The 20,892-nt window shown below is 39.0% G+C and overlaps 1 protein-coding gene across 1 annotated transcript; it reads left to right on the top strand.

The window, feature by feature from the left end:
* The first annotated feature begins 8,693 nt into the window (after positions 1-8,693).
* kcnj13 (potassium inwardly rectifying channel subfamily J member 13) lies at positions 8,694-20,181 on the top strand. Its single transcript, XM_062385297.1, has 2 exons — positions 8,694-9,253; positions 17,630-20,181. Exons 1-2 carry the CDS (start codon positions 8,737-8,739, stop codon positions 18,202-18,204), a joined length of 1,092 nt encoding a protein of 363 aa, XP_062241281.1. The 5' UTR covers positions 8,694-8,736; the 3' UTR covers positions 18,205-20,181.
* Positions 20,182-20,892: the final 711 nt, after the last annotated feature.

Raw genomic sequence — 20,892 nt, 5'->3', positions numbered from 1 at the left:
TGTGATGACGATCGTCTAAATTGTAAGTTGATTTGATGAAAGCTGTAGGAGGAGTACTTAAAAGAAAAAATATCGAATATGACCAAAATGGCCACTAAAGTCAAACTGGCGGGCTTCCTGTTGCGTTATTCATAATGCACTGATGGACTTTTTTGTGTATCTAGTCATGATACACAATAGTCTTTGTTTTTTTTGAGGATTGGTGAATGCTAAATGAGGGGCTTTTCCGTAGGTGGCGCTATTGAGCGGTTTTGCCACACCCGTTCCCAAATACTTCAGAAAACGTAAACTTGCGCACATTTGTAATTTACTGTACACTTTAGAAACTTTTTGAGCACGTTAAAGCCCTCAAAAAGCCAATTCACTGAGCGAAGAAAAATAATAATAATAATAATCTTTTCAATTTCAATAGGTCCTCTCACCGATTTCGGTGCTCGGGCCCTAACTAGGGCTACGTTGTAGCACTAACGGGCCCGAGCACAGGCAATTTCAAGTCTGTTGCGGCCGGGGAAGAGAGAACGATCGATGACCAAGCGCACGTCTCTGCCGTGCGTGCGTTTTAAGCTCTGCAGCAAGGATAGGCGCTTCTCTTTCTGTAGCCAGCAGATGGTGCTATCGTTTTAAATCATGGTGTCTTTGTAGATGTCATCAGGTCGCGACTCATGTCTTACATGTCTGGTTTGGACTGGATTGGACCAAATATGTCCAAGATACAGAAGCTCATGTTTTAATGGCATGTAATCAAACTTTGACGTCACGCCAAGGTCACACCGTGAGACAAGAAATCGATCTTTTACTAACTTTTCATCTCCATCTTGTTGTGATGACACTCAACTAAATTCCACGTTGATCTGATGAAAGCTCCACAACAAGTACATCAAAGTAAAAGTGTGGAATATGGCCAAAATGGCTACCAAATCCAAAATGGCGGGCTTCCTGTGTGGTTTAGCATATCTGTCCAAGAGACTTATTTCTTTGTCATGAAAAGACACATGTCCCTATTGATTTTTGTAGATGTAGACCAATCGTAGTGCCGCGGCTGCCCTTTAGGGGGCACTTGTCAGTTATTTTGACACGCCCATTCCTTAAAACTATCTGTATATCTTCAGGGGTGGGCTGTAGATACACACATGTAGTTTGAGGGAGCTGGACCCATGAACACGGAAGTTACAGCAATTTCGTGTGTCATGGCGAGTTGAACTTTGATGACACGCCATTAATAATCCGCATGAAGAAAAGTCACAGTAATCGTAAGCCTACATTATTAATGTCTTGAGACCCATTAGACCCAGTTTGACATGGTTTCACAAAGTGGATGAGGAGAAATACATCCAAGTGTAAAATGTACCAAAAAAAGACATTTCCTGCTGCGACCAGGAGGCTCTGTGATTTTTAGTCACAATATCTTGTATATGTCTTCAGGTCGCGACTTTTGTCGTACATGTGTAGTTTGGAATCGATTGGACCAAATATGTCTGAGATAGAGAGCTCGTGTTTTGATGGCGTTTCATGAAACTTTGACGCCACGCCACGGTCAGACGGTGTGACGAAAAGTTTATCTTTCAATAACTTTTGATCTCTATTTTGTTGTGATGATACTCGTCTAAATTTTAAGTTGATATGGTGAAAACTCTACGAGAAGTACATCAAAGTAAAAATATGGAATATGACCAAAATGGCCACTTAATCCAAAATGGCGGGTATCCTGTTAACTTTTTCACAATGGTCTTTGAGGCTTTTTTGTGCATCTTGTCATGATACACAACTATCCTCATTTTTGTGAGGATCAGTGAATGCTAAATGAGGGGCTTTTCCGTAGGTGGCGCTGTTGAGCCATTTTGCCACGCCCATTTCCAAATACTCCAGAATACGTAAATTTACACCACTTTCTAATTTACTGCAAACTTTTACAACTTTTTGAGCATGTTTAAAAATTCTCAGAATAATACTTTCAATTTCAATAGGGCCTCCCACCGATTTCGGTGCTCGGGCCCTAATAACTAGGGCTACGTTGCAGCACTAACGGACCTGAGCACAGGCGATTTCAAGTCTGTTGCGGTCGGTGAAGAAAGAGCGTTCGATGACCAAGCGCTCGTCTCCTTATTAAATGCGTTTGGGCACTGCAGCAAGGATAAACGCCTCACTTTCTGTAGCCAACAGGTGGTGCTATCGTTTTAAATCATGGTGTCTTTGTAGATGTCATAAGGTTGCGACTCTTGTCTTACAAGTCTGGTTTGGACTGGATTGGACCAAATATGTCCAAGATACAGAAGCTCATGTTTTAATTGCGTGTAATCAAACTTTGACGTCACGCCACGGTCACACCATGAGACAAGAAATCAATCTTTTAATAACATTTCATCTCCATCTTGTTGTGATGACACTCAACTAAATTTCACGTTGATCTGTTGAAAGCTCTAGAACAAGTACATCAAACTAAAAGTGTGGATTATGGCCAAAATGGCTACCAAATCCAAAATGGCGGGCTTCCTGTGTGGTTTAGCATATCTGTCCGAGAGACTTATTTCTTTGTCATCAAAAGACACATGTCACTTTCGATTTTTGTAGATGTAGACTAATCGTAGTGCTGGGGCTGCCCTTTAGGGGTCGCTAGTCAGTTATTTTGACACGCCCATTCCTTAAAACCATCTGAATATCTTCAGGGGTGGGCTGTTGATACACACATGTAGTTTGAGGGAGCTGGACCCTTGAACACAGAAGTTACAGCAATATCGTGTGTCAAGGCGAGTTGAACTTTGATGACACCCCATTAATAATCCGCATGATAAAAAGTCACAGTAATCGTAAGCCTACATTCTCAATGTCTTGAGACCCATTTGACACAGTTTGACATGGTTTCACAAAGTGGATGAGGAGAAATACATCAAATTGTAAAATGTACCAAAAACAAGACATTTCCTGATGCCACCAGGAGACGCTGTGATTTTAAGTCACGATATATTGTAGATGTCTTCAGGTCGCGACTCTTGTCTTACATGTGTAGTCTGGAGTCGATTGGATCAAATATGTCTGAGATAGAGAGCTCGTGTTTTGATGCTGTTTCATCAAACTTTGACGCCACGCCACGGTCAGACAGTATGACGAAAAGTTCATCTTTCAATAACTTTTGATCTCCATTTTGTTGTGATGACACTCGTCTAAATTTTTTTTAAGTTGATATGGTGAAAACTCTACGAGAAGTACATCAAAGTAAAAATATGGAATATGACCAAAATGGCCACTTAATCCAAAATGGCGGGCTTCCTGTTAATTTTTTATTATAGTCTGTGAGTCTTTTTGTGCATCTTGTCATGATACACAACTATCCTTATTTTCGTGAGGATCAGTGAATGCTAAATGAGGGGCTTTTCCGTAGGTGGCGCTGTTGAGCCATTTGGCCACGCCCATTTCTAAATACTCCAGAATATTTAAATTTACACCACTTTCTAATTTATTGCAAACTTTTGCAACTTTTTGAGCATGTTTAAAAAATTCTCAGAATAATCCTTTCAATTTCAATAGGGCCTCTCACCAGAGGTGCTCGGGCCCTAAATAAGGGATCCGGTTTCTAAATCTATACACTATAAACAAGAGGAAATACGAAGAGCGTTTAAAAAGTACTATAAATCTCTATATACGCAACCACATCTTGAGAGCGAGCAACAAATTGGCAAATTCCTTTATTCAATCAATCTGCCTCTTCTATCAGAAGAACAAAATCAAAAATTGACAGCAGCGGTAACTGAGAAAGAACTGAACAGTGCCATATCTAAGCTTAAAACTAATAAATCACCCGGTCCAGATGGCCTTCCTTCAGAGTGGTATAAGACATTTCGATTTGAGTTAACACCAAGTCTTCTTGGGGCCTGCAACATAACCTTAACAGACGCCAAAATGCCTCAATCTTGGAGCGAGGCAGTGATCTCCGTTATCCACAAAGAAGGAAAGGACAAACTGGAATGTGGATCTTATAGACCAATCTCGGTGTTAAACGTTGACTATAAATTATACACAGCCATACTTGCTAAAAGACTGGAAAACATCCTCCCTCAACTTATACACAATGACCAAACTGGATTTATCACACCATGACAAACCCATGATAACATCAGGCGATCGTTGCAGATATTAAGTCATATCCAACAGAACAATCTTGAAGCTTACCTAATCAGTTTGGATGCTGAGAAAGCCTTTGACTCAGTTAGCTGGCCTTTCTTATATAAAGTCCTTGAGAGATTTGGCATGCATTACAATTTCATCAAGGGCATTCGTACGCTATATGCTAAACCATCAGCCTGTATAAAAATAAACGGGTATCTGTCAGATACCATTATATTGGAGCGTGGGACAAGACAGGGGTGCCCAATTTCCCCATTACTGTTCGCACTCTATATAGAACCTCTCACACAGTGGATAAGACAGACGGAAAGTATTAAAGGGATCGGCATAAATGGAGAAGACCACAAGGTAGCATTATATGCCGATGATATCCTTATTTATTTAAGTACCCCCTCAAACTGTTTTTCAGAATTAATGAACTTACTAGAAAGCTTTGGTAGATATGCAGGATATAAACTAAATCTGCAAAAAACACAAATATTGACTTTTAATTCTACGCCTCCAAAAAATATTAGAGACAGATTCAATTTTAACTGGGATCAGAGTTCATTGAAATACTTAGGAATACATTTACCGAAGAATATCTCAACACTGGCAGTGATAAATTATGCACCCCTCCTAGCAAAAATTAAAGATGATATACACAGATGGAACTCTATTTCCTTCCTCAGTCTCAGCCAAAGAATTGATTCTGTAAAAATGAACATTCTCCCACGATATCTCTTCCTATTTCAAGCACTTCCAGCAGAAATTCCCTCAATACAATTTTCCGAAATGAATAAAATAATTTCAAGATTTATCTGGCAAGGCAAAAAACCTAGGGTTAAATTTAAAACTCTTCAACTCCCAAAGGAGCAAGGAGGAATGGGTCTACCTAATTTTAAGGATTATTACTATGTCGCTCAAATTAAACCCCTGATTAACATATGTACCCCAAAATTTTGTTCCAGATGGAAAGACATTGAACTCTCCGTCATGAGAGATCCCCCAATTCATGCAGTATTGGCACATACAAATTTGGGAAAACTCATAGACAATGTGGAAAATCCATGGATCAAATTCCAATTAAAAATCTGGGATACAATTAAAGGAGAATACAAACTAGATCATAAACTGCAAATACTTCAGTGGTGTGCTCATGATCCTGGGTTCAAACCAAATGAAATTGACAATAGATTTCAATTTTTGATTCGAAAGGATGTAACAACATTTTATTCCCTTACAGAAAAGGGGCAATTAAAGGACTTTGAAAGCCTGAGGAAAAAATACTGTCTTGAAAAATCTGACTTTTATAGGTACCTCCAGATACACAGTTATTTTGAACATAATATTAGAAACAGAACAGACCTTGCAGACCCAATATTGAGAATATTTCTCGGTGCCTACCAAAATGATTTGAATAAGGGAATTATCTCTAGACTCTACAAAGGCCTCATGACAAAAAAAAACCACACTGCTGAATATGTTAAAGAAAAATGGGAGAGAGGTGGCCTCCCAATATCGAATGAGGACTGGTTGGAGGTATGCAAATTCCAGTGGGAATGCACCAACTCTAACGTGTGGCGGGAATTTGGGTGGAAATGTGTTATTCGTTTCTTTGTTACACCAAAGCAGAAAGCATGCTTTGCTGGAGGGGAGAGCACATGTTGGAGACAATGTGGGTCTCAGGAAGCAAATCACTGGCATATATTCTGGGACTGTCCAGCGATTAAACATTTCTGGGCAGAGATTCACAAAACATTAAAAGCATTCTTAAAACTGACCTGCCCCTGCAATTTAAAACATTACTTTTGGGAAACGTTGATTTTCAAACAAGGCGCCCAGATAAAAATATGATTGGCATACTAATAACCGCCTGTAAAAAAGCGCTCACAAGGCGCTGGCTGCTTCCTGGGCCCCCCACGGTAGAGGACTGGATAGATATAGTAAATGACATTTATGCTATGGAAAGGATTACTTTCTCCCTTCGTCTTCGGAAAACTGTGTTCATCAAATTATGGAGCAAATGGGTGAGATATGTAAAACCCCTAAGACCAGACTTTGTGGAAGTATTTAATGAATGACCCTGTAATGTTGTCTTGATTTAGTGAGAATGGGATAGATCCTGACCTCTATCCCATTCTCTCTCAAGTCACCCTCTAACGTGTTGTTTTTTATTCGGCTTGTTTTTATTCATTTATTCGTTTTCTCTATTGATCTGTGATTATTGTCTACATGTGAGCACTGTACCTCTCCCAAATTGTACAAAGTTACCCAATTCTGAAAAAGTAAAAAAAAGAAATAAAGAATATATAAAAAAAAAAACTGTTGACCAGTTAACATTGAATTTGTGCTATTCAACTGTTAACAGTTAAATTCTTAAAATTTAACAAAGAATATTCAACTGGAGTTAAGAACAACAATAGCAATCTCTTAGCGTAACACTATGTGGACTTAAAGTGGTAGTTTTTATTAATTAATTATTAATAAATAGTTAATTTATTAATACATTTAATTTCACCACAATGCACTTGTTTGTAAGTATGATTAATAATTATGAATTATTGCCAACTGTACTCTGCCTCACACAGGGCACCATTATGTGGTGTGCCTTTGGGAATTCAATAAATTTGGTTATCTGAAAATTATTGAATATTAATGCTAAATATATTTATATTAAATAATAACATTAATTGATTAAAGTTACATAAGGGCAACAACCTTAAAAGGAAGGGACAAGATAACTAATTTACTGATTAAGTATCATGAAAGTACTAACTACAAATTTGGAACTATGATTAATAATTAAAAGAATAACTAAAACCCAAATTACAACATAAGTAGTTAGAAAAGTACAAGAATATTGGATTTTGGACAGTATGGAGGTTGGCAAAACTCACACTTGTGGAACATAAATTAATGTTTAATGTTAATGAATGTTTTCTTTAACATTTGTGTTAAAGAAAAACATTTAAATGAAAGTTGTAAAATTATAAAAAGTACGTAAAATAACATTTCATTTGGCAGATGCTTTATCCAAAGCGACTTACAATAAGTGGATTCAACATCTATAAACACACAAACTACCTAAAGGTGTACTCAATATATACAGATGTAAATATGTGTACGTGAGTATGTGTGTGTGTTTGTGAGTAAGTGAGTAACTTACATAATTATCATGTCACAACTATGGACGCTGTGCTGGCCACGATGAAACAAAAGAGCCCCTGGAGTGTTTACACCATGTGGTTGATGTCACAACCACATGGTGTAAACACTCCAGGGGGTATGTGTTAAGTTCGGGGGGATGTGTGTGTGAGGTGTTGGTGCAGAGTTAGAGAAAGTCGTTTTTTGCATGCAAAACAAGACGTTGAAGGGCATAACATAACTTCCATTAGCTTTCAAATAACTTATTTCCGATTATCACAGTAACATAAATTATTCTTATAAACCTAGAATTGAACAGTTTTTGCTTAGCCTAGTGTAATTATTTAGCCCAGTTGTTTTACCCGTCCATGAAAAAGGGGAAAGGTCCTTCTTATGTGCTGTTTGAAATACAGTGAAGTGGTCTTGCTGGTTTGTGGATTCTGTTGTGTTTCTGCTGGAAAGACATTTTCGAAGTAGCTTGTACTGCAGTTCTTAGGCAGGCTTGTGCGTCGCTGCCTTTGGGAAGGTTTTAGCAGTGTGCTACAGTCAGGCCTGCTTAAAGGTCGGTAGAGCTTGAGCAGGGAGGACTTTTCCCTGGCTCGGTGAGCTGGAGAGCTACACCTCTCCTTCAGGAGTACTAGTGTTCACAAATACTAGGTCCCGACATTGATTTGAGAAAATCTAAACTTTAACTTAATGTAGACTTGAATGCCAGTGACCTATTGGCTCAGGGAGACATGCATGATTTGTTATCCAACACAAATATTAATCACATTTTTAGAAGATCAGCTCTTCATCGTCAACATAGCTAGACTATAACGTATGATAGAAGAGTTTGTAAGCAGACAGAATACTACCACTGGTTACTCACATTGTTAAGGACTGAAAGCTTGAGTTCATAGCCAACTATGAACTGACTTTGATTATGTGCCAATTCTTATATAATGTGCTTGGCACATTTTGTGCCACTTCTGCTAACACTGCTATAGTCTGCAAAACTGGTATTTTCCTGTTAAGTTAGCACGTTAATATTTTGAACTTAGCATTAAACGCCACTCCATGTGCAGCTGAGGCTGAATGGAACTATAGTGGTATCTGATCATAAACCGATACGGATGAATTTAACTTTGGCCTGATAATGGTAGTGGTTATAGATTTAGAGATCATAAAAGTTCATCCTGTAGCTAACAATGCAGAAAATAATCCACTTACCAGAAGGCGGGGGTTTAATCCCCAACACCTCCAGTCTGCATTCTGAAGAGTTCTTGGGCAGGATCCTCTGGTACATGGACAACCCGCTCTACCTCCTGAGTCACAGCTGCAACTAAAGAGATCTATCCCTCCACTGGACTAAGAGATCGACATAATACTACTATTAACTAGTAATTGTATGCCTCAAACTGCTTATGAAATGTTTTTGGTGGTCTTTCATCTTTTACTTTCAGGATAAACTTCACCTTGACCTATCCTGCCTGACATCCACCTGCAACCATGACAACCAAATCCACCAGCAGTGTTTTGGTTGGGAAAGCCTGCTCCTCCCCTCTCTTGTCCTCTCCGCCTCAACAGCGCCTGGTCACTAAAGATGGACACTGTGCCCTTAGTTCCCCTCGGTGTCCCTCGGGCTCATGGTGCAGGTTATCAGGCACAGCCTGGCTGCTGGCTCTGCAGGACTTGTGGGGACTGTTGGTGGGTCTACGGTGGAGATGGGTCCTGCTGGCCTTCTGCACCTCCTTTCTCACCCACTGGCTGCTGTTTGCCTGTCTGTGGTACCTACTGGCCCACCTCAACGGAGACCTGGCTGTAAAGGATCATGATGCCCCCCCACAGGGGCATGTAGTTTGTGTAAAACACATTACTAGCTTCACCGCTGCCTTTTCCTTCTCCCTGGAGACACAACTGACCATTGGCTATGGTACCATGTTCCCCAGTGGGGATTGTCCCAGTGCCATTGCATTGCTGGCTGTTCAGATGCTGCTGGGACTCATGTTGGAAGCATTCATCACAGGTACATCTCTCCTACTAAAATCTTCTCTTAAATCAGATTAATAACTCTGTATTGGACACAAGAAAATGTAATATAATCATAATGGCGAAAATTAACGTATTATGTTATATGTTGTGTTAAATGTAATTCATATTTCGTCTATTTCCCTTTCAATCAGTCTATGGACAACCTCCATCTTTTGGGACGATAACCTCAGCCAAACCTTCACTTACCTTAATCCCAATCAACACAACTTGAAAATTTACTCCGATCTTTTACTTCAGTATAAGTAGCATTATCCCACTGCAAAAGCCCTGAACATCCTGAGCAAAAACCATTAGTAAAACTATATAAGTATTTGCAACATTATGTACTTTACTTAATCTGAAAGTGTTTGATTATTAGTGTTATATTACATTATATTGGTTTATTACCATTGAAGATAACACTGATAATGTTTTTGCTGGCTAAATGCTTATTTAGATTGTAATCTTTAGGTAGTTACCACTCTGAAAAAGAGGGACAGATGTGAATCAGAAGGTAGATGTGGTAATCCACAAGGTGTTTGTCCAGTAATTGGAAGGTTAGGGGTACAATCCCCAGTGCCTCCAGTCCATGCCAAGTATCCTTCAGCAAGACACTAAACCCCAAATTGCCCTTGTGGCTGTACCTACATTTTATGAATGGAATGTACAATTTACACATAAGTGCTCTGTGAATGTAACTTTGAGTGTAAAGTGCTTTTAGTGGACATTAATACTAGAAAGGTACAAAAAACTAGGGCTACGTTGTAGCACTAACGGGCCAGAGCACAGACAATTTCATGCCTGTTGCGGTCAGTGGAGCGAGTGATCGATGACCAAGCGCACATCTCCGCGTTGCATGCGTTTTGCGCACTGCGGCAAGGATAAACGCTTCACTTCCTGCATCAGTCTCCCAATGGCAATTCTTGCCTGCCAATTGCTCATTACGGTCCACACTCTCAGATAGCACATCATACCTCGGAAAATGTTATGTGATTCGAATGATATTTGTCAAACAAAGCTTACTTCTGTTGCCTGCAGGTGGCACGACCACTATTATTACGTACAGACTAATACATCTGTTCAAGTAGGGTATCTGATGTAGCGTTAGCGATTATATAAATATTATATTATATTAATGTATGGAGCTGTTCAGGTCAGGATTGTGATCATAGGTCAGTAGTAAAAAAGCTCTACAACAAGTACATCAAAGTAAAAGTGTGGAATATAGACAAAATGGCCACCAAATCCAAAATGGCGGGCTTCCTGTGTGGACTAGCATATTTATTCAAGCTACTCATTTCTTTGTCATGAAAAGACACATGTCCCTATCGATTTTTGTAGATGTAAACCAATCGTAGTGCCGGGGCTACCCTTTAGGGGTCGCTAGACAGTGATTTTGCCACGCCCATTCCTTCAAACCATCTGAATATCTTAAGGGGGGGGCTGTTGATACACACATTTAGTTTGAGGGAGAAGGACACATAAACACGGAAGTTACAGCAATTTTGTGTGTCATGTCAAGCTGATGAACTTTGATGCCACGCCATTAATAATCAACATGATGAAAAGTCACAGTAATCTTATGCCTATATTTTAAATGTCTTGAGACCCATTTGACACAGTTTGACATGATTTTGCAAAGTGGATGAGGAGGAATACTTCCAAGTGTAAGACGTTCCAAAAACAAGACATTTCCTGTTGCCACCAGGGGGCACTGTGATTTTAAGTCACGATTTCTGTGTAGATTTCATCAAGTCGCAACTCTTGTCTTATGTGTCTAGTTTGGACTCGATTGGACCAAATGTGTCTGAGATAATGAAGCCCGTGATTTGATGGCGTTTAATCAAACTTTGACGCCCCTCCAAGGTCACACGGTATGACGAAATTTTTCAAAAACTTTAGATCTCCCACTTGTTGTGATGACACTAAACTACATTTTAAGTTGATTTGATGAAAGCTCTATGACAAGTACATCCAAGTAAAAATGTGGAATATGGCCAAAATGGCCACTAAATCAAAATGGCGGGCTTCCTATTGCATTTATTGCACAGATAGACTTTGTTGTATATCTGGTCATGATACACAACTTTCTTCTTTTTCGTGAGGATCGGTGAATGCTAAATGAGGGGCTTTTCCGTAGGTGCCGCTGTTGAGATTTTTTTTGCCGTGCCCATTTCCAAATACTCCAGAATATGTAAATTTTCACACATTTCTGATTTACTGCAAACTTTATAAAGTTATTAAGCACCTTAAAGCCCTCAAAAAGCCAATTCATTTAAGCGGAGAAAAATATTAATAACTAGGGCTACATTGTAGCACCAACTGGCCCGAGCACAGGCAATTTCAAGTCTGCTGAGGTCGGGGAAGGGAGAGCGTTCGATGAACAAGCGCACGTCTCTGTCTTGCATGCGTTTTAAGCTCTGCAGCAAGAATTAACTCTTCACTTCCTGTAGCCAGCAGGTGGCGCTATGAACTAGAGGTAAGTAACCTTGAAACTATACAACAACAAAACCTATTGCTTTATCTATCATCATATGCTTACATGCCTCAAGGCTTTTTTAATATAAAATGGTTATAAAAGTTACCGTTTATTTACCACGTCTAATGAACAGATTGAAGCAAGTTAACTACAGATTTGTGTGTTTGGTTGTGACTTTATTTTTTATATTTTAATAAGTTAATATCAATATGGTACACGTGTAAGTTGCATGTGATAGTAACTATGTTTCACCTATATTCTGTTACAGGCTGGACTATCCACCATTGCTATTCCCACCTTGTTTATTTAGCCTGTTATGGAGTTTTAGAGTGAATTAGACAGTTTAGATATGATTATAATTTCCACACATCAGTGTTGTAAACAGTTCTCAAATTAATTATATAATTATGTTTTCACACTGAAAGAAGTGGAGAGACTTGATGTGGACTGTTATCAACAGCTCTGTGGGAGATTATCACCTTGAATATTACTGATGAGGTAGAAAGACATTTTATCTATGTGTACAATGTTGTATTTCTTTCAGTACTTGTATCAAAAGCAACTTAAAATATGTGCATTTAACCATGAGGGTACAAACCCAGACCCCAGTACATCGGCTCTATCTGAAATATGTGGTGCTTCATACACAACACAAAATATTCTTTAACAGTGCGTTTCTTCTCTTCATAGATGAAGATCTGCAGCACCTGATGTCCTCAGCAGCAACATGCTGGAGATCTGCAGCTTCATGCTGGTCAACACGAGGACGACTGCATCATCATCATAATCTACACAACACTTCATGCGTTCCTCCCTTAACTAAAGATGGCCTCCAACTGTTTAGTGTTGCCAGTCTTTGCTAAGTGTCATGGATAAGAGTTAATTTCTATATTCATTATGGTTGGTTAAAAAAATCAACACTTACTAGAACAATGTGTATCTTCTGCTTTCTGATTTGATACACTTTAGATAAGAACCTAGTGCTTTGCCATAAGAGACAGAACATGGTCATCACAGCTGTGTCCTTCAGGCTCGTCCGTCCCTAATAAAATGATAGGAAACATAAAAGTATGGCATTATTGTAGAGGAAGTTTTACCTATTAACAAAGTGTGTATTCTTATTTTCTGTGGATATTCAACTTTGTATTTGAATATGCTTTTGGATTAAAACGTGCACTACCTGACAATGAATGTACAGTATGGAGTTATTTCACATTAAAAGTATTGCATTATAATTTAATACATTATGTATTATGTGCAATACTTTGATTGTTTGTAAGTAATGAAAACAGGTCTGGACCTGGAGTTCGGAGAAAGTGTTTTGTTTTGGGGCTAGCTCAGCTAAGCTAACAAGCCTGTTGCATACACACGCTGCGAATCACTTCTAACACATCTAAATAAAATACTTAACTTGTATTATAACGTGGGTAACCTGACTGCGAAAACACAGAGTTTCTCTGGTCTCAGCTGCTCAGAGATCAGCGCTGCAGCTTCTCGATCAGAGCAGAAGCTGCAGTTGGTTTGTACCGGTGTTCAGTTTCTGTGTCCGGCTCCAGTCTGACCTGCTCTCCCAATTTGTTTTCACATTTAAAACTAAATATATATTTTTAAGCTATTAGGCTGCAGCTATATGTTTTTATAGAAAAGGAGTTTAATGTGGCTATTTAATGTGACTAAAACTAGCCTAAAATGGAATTAGTTTTCGTCGACTAAAACTAGACTAAAATGGAATTAGTTTTCGTCAACTAAAACTAGACTAAAACTAAGAAGGATAAAAATGACTAAATGTGACTAAAACTAATATGCTTTTCCGTCAAAAGACTAAGACAGATTAAATCAAAAATAGCTGCCAAAATTAACACTGGTCGATAACAAGGGAAGGTCTTCCTTGGTTCTTCCACGATTGTTCACAGGCGTAGTCCCACGCCTCTTGGCACTGGAATCCAGGAACTGATAAGGAGCAGCAGCTCCCAATCTCACTCCTCCTCTGAAAGTTGCTAAGTAAAATGTTCTCTTCATGACAGCCTTGACACTGCTGCAGCTTGCCGATGTTGTTGTCATTGGAGTAAAGAATATTGTGTTCCTCCTTTATCAAAACGATGTCACTGTGTCTGACCTCCAGGACTTATCAGCTGCTTGAACTCTATGTGATGTCGAATTACGCTAGGGGAATTATTCTTTAATATCAAAAGTTAGAAATGAGATCAAGTAAAAGATTCATGATTAACACCAAGCAGCAACGGTTATTTATAAATCATTTGTATGAAGGCATAATATCTGACCCAAACTGCTCCTGTCTCCCCCCTCTTTAAAAAAAACTTTAGGCATTTGATGCCTCTTCACAGACTCAGGCAGAGACAAGCTAAAATTTACAGAGTTTAACATCAACTGACATGCAGGCAGTGTTTTTATCAATAAGACTCCGACATGCTTCATATTTTAAACATGATGATGTTCCCCAAAATTGTTCCTTGTCTCTTAAAGTTACCAGCTAGAGGCTGTGTACTCTCATAACATGTCTGATTCATACCTCTGCAAATATGACATGGTGCTGTTGTTGTATTTTGATGATTACGACCAGCTTAACCACGTAACCCAGAGTCAGTTGAGTAGTCATCCATCCTATATGACATCGGAAACTGAACTCTGTTTTGTTGAAATACATGATGTCAGATTTACTCCCTTGTACTGCTGTGAGGCAGGTTGTGTTCCATTAGGCTTGAGTGTAATTTTACACTACCTCCTCTGTTAAGGTTAACAAACACCAGGTTAATGTTTCAGATGCAGGGGTTGCATCCTGGGATATTACCTGCAATAAGTGTTAATTACAGCAACATCCTTTCAGGTCACTGCTTAGGTCTGTTCATGTCTGTGACTCCTCTCTTTGTCAAATATCCTCTCTGGGTCGGTCTCCTTGTGTCTCTTCTAGACTGTGTGTGATCGCACTAAAGGGTGCAGTATAGTTCGGTATAAAATAACTGCTATAAGAGCACATTCCCCAAAATAGGGTTTGGTTAGAAACTTTGGAATGTTTTGGATTGCCCCAACTCTACTTGGCCCTTATCTGTGATTATGATTGCAGCTCTATCTTGGATTGCATCATTTACAATTTTTAAATCTTTGACAAATCTCAAGTCATCTGAATTGAGCAGAGGACAATCTTCACAAGGAACAGTAATGCCTAAAAAAAGGTGTTATACCATTGATGTGCCTTCTTTCAGAGGATATTAAGGTTAGCCTGACCAGAAGTCTGATTTGGGAGTGGTCACAATCAATCAATCAAATTTTATTTGTATAGCCCATATTCACAAATTACAATTCGTCTCATAGGGCTTTAACAGGGTATGATATCCTCTGTCCTTAACCCTCAGCAAGAGTAAGGAAAAACTACTAAAAATCCTTTTAACAGGGTAAAAATACGTAGAAACCGAAGAGAGAGCCACATGTGAGGGATGCCTCTCCCAGGACGGACAGAAGTGCAATAGATGCAACGTGTAGGAAAACATCATCAATAATCAAAGTCTCTAGCAGCATATGATGAGGGTAGACATCCCGAAGGACAACCCCAACATGACATGCCAAACAGTCCTGCTGCAATCACAATCCATGGTCAGTAACCAGCAGGACCAAGATCCACCATCCAGACCAGACCCCACTCCAGACCTCAGTCACCGGCCACCGCCGCCCACCAGGACCCATCACGAGCCATTGGTTTCATAGTCTTGATTAGACCAACACCATGGTTGCTTGAGCCCACAGTGTTCTAGGAAACCTCCTGCAAGGTGGATGTTGGGTGATGTCACTTGTCCCTGCCAAATATGTGTTACATGTGTTAAAGAAACCTTTTAACATCAGCTTGCCTGTTTTCCAACTTTCCTTTCCAGCTTCCCTTAACCATTTTTTTGTCAAACTCTTCAACTTTCCCTTCACTCACATTTACATTGCAATGTAATGTGTATTCATTCATTTATGTTGTGTTTGTGTGAAATGTGGGTTCAAGTGCTTTCTGAATGAAATAAACATTTAACAATGTCAGGTTTCTTCCTATTGTCATCTATCCCTATTTAGTGCTATATATTAAATGCTTTCCAATCTGCAAAAAACTTCATGTGGCTTTCTTTCGTCTCTATCTCCTTTTCTTCTAATTTCTGTTGCAGTTATTATAGCCACCTGAGACTGAAACCTTCCTTGCCTGGAAAACCATATTCTTATATAAATATTATAAATATATATATTAAATTAATTACTAAATATATGTATATTTATAGTTAGTTATGTGTTTTACATGTCTCCAGTAAACCCCCTTAGAAACTCCTAGAATGTTGTTATACGCAATATAATATGACCACGTTCTGTCTGTTGTTTAAAATGACTTAAATCTTGTAAATACTCAATATGATCTAATTTTATTTTTTAAGGAGTTTTCCTTTTTTTTTGTTGAGAAAGAGTCTCTGTTTGGGCCTCTAGCACTTTTTTACTAGAAGCCTAGTAAAGTCTTACTTCACACAATATTATGATTACAAATAGTAATTTGGCCTCATTTATTTCATTAAGGGAATTCTCGAGTTTTGCTTCATGTATGGCTGGCTTCTCCTTCAGTGATTGTAACTGTTAGTTTGGTTAGGCTTAACCATAGTATTTTATAGTATTTTATTGAATCGTCAGGGTTGATTGTTTGATTGTTTGACCTTTTCCCTTGTGTTGCTGTATGTATATATGCATATTTATTTCATTCTTATTTATTTATTTATTTTCTCAATGTATTAACTTTTCATTGTACCCTCGGCACCATTGTAAAAGAGGATCTTATTCCTCAATGTGTTTTCCGAGGCTTAAATAAATAATCAATCCTCCTTATTGTGGTCTTGGTAAACTCTTCGTTGTTTCTTCTTAAACTTAGTTGAAAACTGTTTTTGGGCCATGCAGGGACTATAAAGATATAGGGACTCCACCATATCAAGACAGCAAATTTTGCATCCAAAATTATATCAAAAGTGTGCAATGTCTTAATATCAGGTTGAACATAACAAGCTTGAATGTTTCATGAAATTAAATAATAAGAAAATGTATTTCTTTGATCTCAGCGAGTCTGGCCCGGGTCTCAGGTCCTCTGTCTCAACACATAGATTTCCGGGAGGATGAGGTTAAAGAAGTTTCTTCAGGATATGCACAATTATCTGCGAATACCACTTCTTACACAAAGTTATGGTGGAAATCTGAAAATATAGAGGAAACAATCAAATTGTCTGTGATATCTTTATTAATAGGAACTTTTGCAATGGAATTGACCAAGCTTACTGTGCCCATTGATGAGAAACAAAGTCATTAGTACTGATATATAATTAGAGAAACAACTTTGGATGAAGCACGTGGTTTGTTTCATGTCATAGGAAGGGAAGGAACACCAATTAAGAGCTTACTGGGATGAATAATTGTTCCCCTTTTTCTCCCTTTTGTTGTGTTTAGAGAGTATCAGTGCAGCAAAATCGAATCAGTAAATCCAAAACTGGACTATGTAACAGTATAATGATCTTTCTAATGAACACTCATTAACACATTGACAATTGCATAGAGGGTATTAGTTCAATTGGAAAGTAGCTGAAAGAGAAGAGGTTACTTGAGAAATGTCATGTGAGGACGAAATTTCCACAGCACAGATCTTTTCCATATGACCTCAATGCATCAAATAATTATAAAACTTTATATGAACTGATATAGAATTAAATTTAGTTAGATTTGGTGGTCAGTCTCTTTTCCTTATAGAATATTTTGTGGTTTTATCCTTTTATCCTTATTTCTTCTGTTGCATTTACTGTTATGTTGCATAAGACAACGGCAAGGTCAGAACATCCCATTAACATATTATATTGATGTCTCACTGTCTTTTGTCAGGTGCATTTGTAGCCAAGATTGCACGTCCACAGAAGCGAGCAGGAGCCATCCAGTTCAGCCCCCAGGCAGTGGTGGGCCAACACCAGGGTCAAATGTGCCTCATGCTACGAGCCACCAATCTACTGCAGCAACCTCTGGTGGATGTAAAGGTGAGTGCTGTGCTCTACGAGGAGCATGAAGGTCAGGCCCTCCACCAGACTTCTCTGGACTTCCTCTTGGATCATATGGGGCAGCAGCCCTGTCCCTTCTTTATCTTCCCACTAACCTTTTACCACCCCCTGGATCGCCAGAGCCCCCTTTACCCCACACTGTGTGAGGGCACATCTAACAACTTTGAGTTGGTGGTCTTTCTGTCAGCTTTGCAAGAGGGAACTGGTGACTCCTGTCAGAAGAGGACCTCCTACTTGCGCCAAGAAATCCAGTTTGACCGTTGCTTTGTCCCAGCATTGGGGATGGATGCTCGGGGGAGGTACATGGTGAGCACCCAACACTTTGATACAGCCCACTCAAAAGAGCCTTTTAACAAGGATTGTGTTGTGCAGATCAATGGAGATGGCAGCGACAGGACAGAGTAAGGATGCTGAAGGACAGTGCTAATAGGGACAGATGAAAGCATTCGTGGAGAATTGTCTCAAACTACTTGATTTAAATTGATAGATCTGAATTTATGTTTAAACATTATATATTAAAATGTGTAACAGACATGGGTGCTACAGTGGACTCCCTCACCTGGAGGCCCTTATTCTTAACAAAGTTTAATAATGACCCCATGACTTCCTACCCATCAGTACTATCATTTGTGTTGATTGGACTGCCTGAATACTGTTACAAAATTGGTATTATTTTTGTCATTTGATTCTGTCTGTTAGAATAACAACATTCTTACCATGTGAAAAGCTAATAACTCAAGATATGGTTACACCACTTAAAATACATCTAGAGGGGCAAGTAACAGGAATTGTCTGACCATCAGACAGGTTGAGGAAAAACATATTCTAACAGTTTACAGACCCACATCCTGTTTCAACTTTGACCTGATGGTACTGTATGTGCTTGTTAGAATATAACTGCATTATGAGCTATGCCTCATATAGTCTTATTATAAATCATTTAACCAATGGCCAGGACACAAAATCCAAGGCATAATAAAACACTTCTGTTTAAATGTTTTCGAAAGGATTTTGTCTTTTATTATTGCTATTTTTGTGTAAGGTGAAATTGTGAGGTCAGGATATATTAGAAAATATGTGATTTGGTTGGGATGGCACAATCAATTTCAAAATCAGCAGCTGTAATCAACATTTAATCATAAATAATCAATCAAATTGTTATGTCTAGCTTAGTTACAGAAATTCATAGAAACCGATGCACAGAGGGTCCCAAATTAGTATTATTGTGTTTATTTTACCACTTATTGTTTCATCTCATTTGGTTCTTGATTCAGGCTTCATGATCTCCATCAACCTTCATCACAGCTTCTGATTTTTTAAATAATCTCTAAAAACCCAGTATCCACTATTTAGTACAACAAAGTAAACACATCTGGTTAGACTGTTTTTGGTAAACCTTGTGTAATAATTGATATTTGATTTCCCTCAGAAGGTGGTGGAGACCAAAACAGAGACAAAAGTTAAGGTATATTAAGCGGGATAAATCAGGTAAACACATTTTGTTTATAAGATGATAGTATGTGTCAGGGGAATCTACCAGCTTCTTCTCCTGTCAAACATTTTGCCTTAAGGAAAAAATTAATATAATTTGACTGCCTGTATGCATTAGAGTAGGGGTGTCCAAACTATAGCCCGCGGGCCATCTGTGGCCTGCCATCCATTTTAAATTTGCCCTAAAAAAAAAAGCCACTTACTTATAGCACTTTGTAGTTTTGCTCTATTTTGAAGAAATTGTACTTTCTTGATTCTTGTTGTTAGGGGTTTGTACCCTCTGGAACCCTTGAATGCATTGATTGTAAATCGCTTTGGATTAAAGCGTCACCTAAATTAATTGTAATGTAATGGACTATGGCCCACTGTATTGTACTTCTCAGATAAGACACTAGGTGGCGCCCAATTCAGCCCTGACCTGCCAGCTGGGTCTCAGAACGCCGCCACACCCCCGCCCTGAGCGACGCAATTGAGGCGCACTGTCAACGGTCTGCTCCAGGGCAGGGCGTGGCGGGGAGAGTGGCCCAGACCTTTGAAATTTTTTTCTGTATGTGGCCCTCGGGATAAAAAGTTTGGACACCCCTGTATGAGAGTAACACTGAGATTTCCTGATAAGGGAGGTTCTGATACCAATAACATTTCATCCTGGAAAATCCCACAAGTAAAACAGTAACCTATTTGAAGGAAGTAATTATTGTGTATTCATTGATTTATTTATGTGCGTTCTTTTTTCAGTTATGCCTATCAAACGAGATAATAAAAAAATTCTATGGCATTCATTATCTGTATGTATTGTTTTTCTAAGGGTTAAACCTGAGCTCGGCCGTACAGCAACAATAGTGTTTATTTGCACTGACCAAGTTGAGGTAGGGTTGTAGGAGGAGATCATAATTACCTGCAAATAGCAAAAATCAAGCGAAAATTGTACACCACAATCGAAATCAGCCATTTATATTGATAAGGCTGGCTATGATCGACTGTAAAAAATGCATATCAACATAGCTGTGTTGCCAGGGCAACACTATTCTTCAAAAAGGGACAACATTCACAATATGTCTTCTTTACACTCTTAAGGGTCTTCCAGGCACAGACATGGATGCAGTATGATTAGGGGCTTGGGCATTGTCTGGAGGTGCATGCACATGTGCATATGGAATGGACAACAGTGCAGCTTTAGCAGTAGCTACAGAAGCTAAAGTTGATACAGCTTGAGCAGAAGCTATGAAAGGCAAAGAGGGTGCAGCTTGGGCATTGGCTATGGAGACTAAACTGAACAGCAGCAAAACTTAGCTGGAAAGGTTGAAGACGGGGAAGGTTTTTTGCTCTTTGCTTTCCTTCGGGGAATCTTAGTTTGGAAAGCAGGAGAGTGATGAGTGACTAACCGTCAGCATACATCAAATTTGGTGGAGCAAATCCTCAACTATTAAAGCAAACCTTTGCTGCTGTTCAGTTTAGTCACTGTAGGTAATGCCCAAGCTGCACCATTGCATTTGCTGGGCAGCTCTTGCTTTCTCATTAATAGTTCATCAAGCTCCTAATTCTGAACATAGATCATCAAGCTCCCTCTCCTCTTCTCTTCTTTTTAGCTCCTCTAGTTCATAT

Source organism: Platichthys flesus, chromosome 4 (genome assembly GCF_949316205.1).
Source record: "Platichthys flesus chromosome 4, fPlaFle2.1, whole genome shotgun sequence".
NCBI lineage: Eukaryota > Metazoa > Chordata > Actinopteri > Pleuronectiformes > Pleuronectidae > Platichthys > Platichthys flesus.
This window is presented reverse-complemented; position numbering and strand designations above follow the sequence as displayed.

What these genes read in the sequence shown, in the direction of transcription:
- kcnj13 (XM_062385297.1), top strand. Translation starts at nt 8,737, where the DNA reads ATGACAACCAAATCCACCAGCAGTGTTTTGGTTGGGAAAGCCTGCTCC. An exon ending in GTTGGAAGCATTCATCACAG is followed by an intron (nt 9,254 to 17,629) that starts GTACATCTCTCC and finishes GTCTTTTGTCAG; the next exon opens with GTGCATTTGTAGCCAAGATT.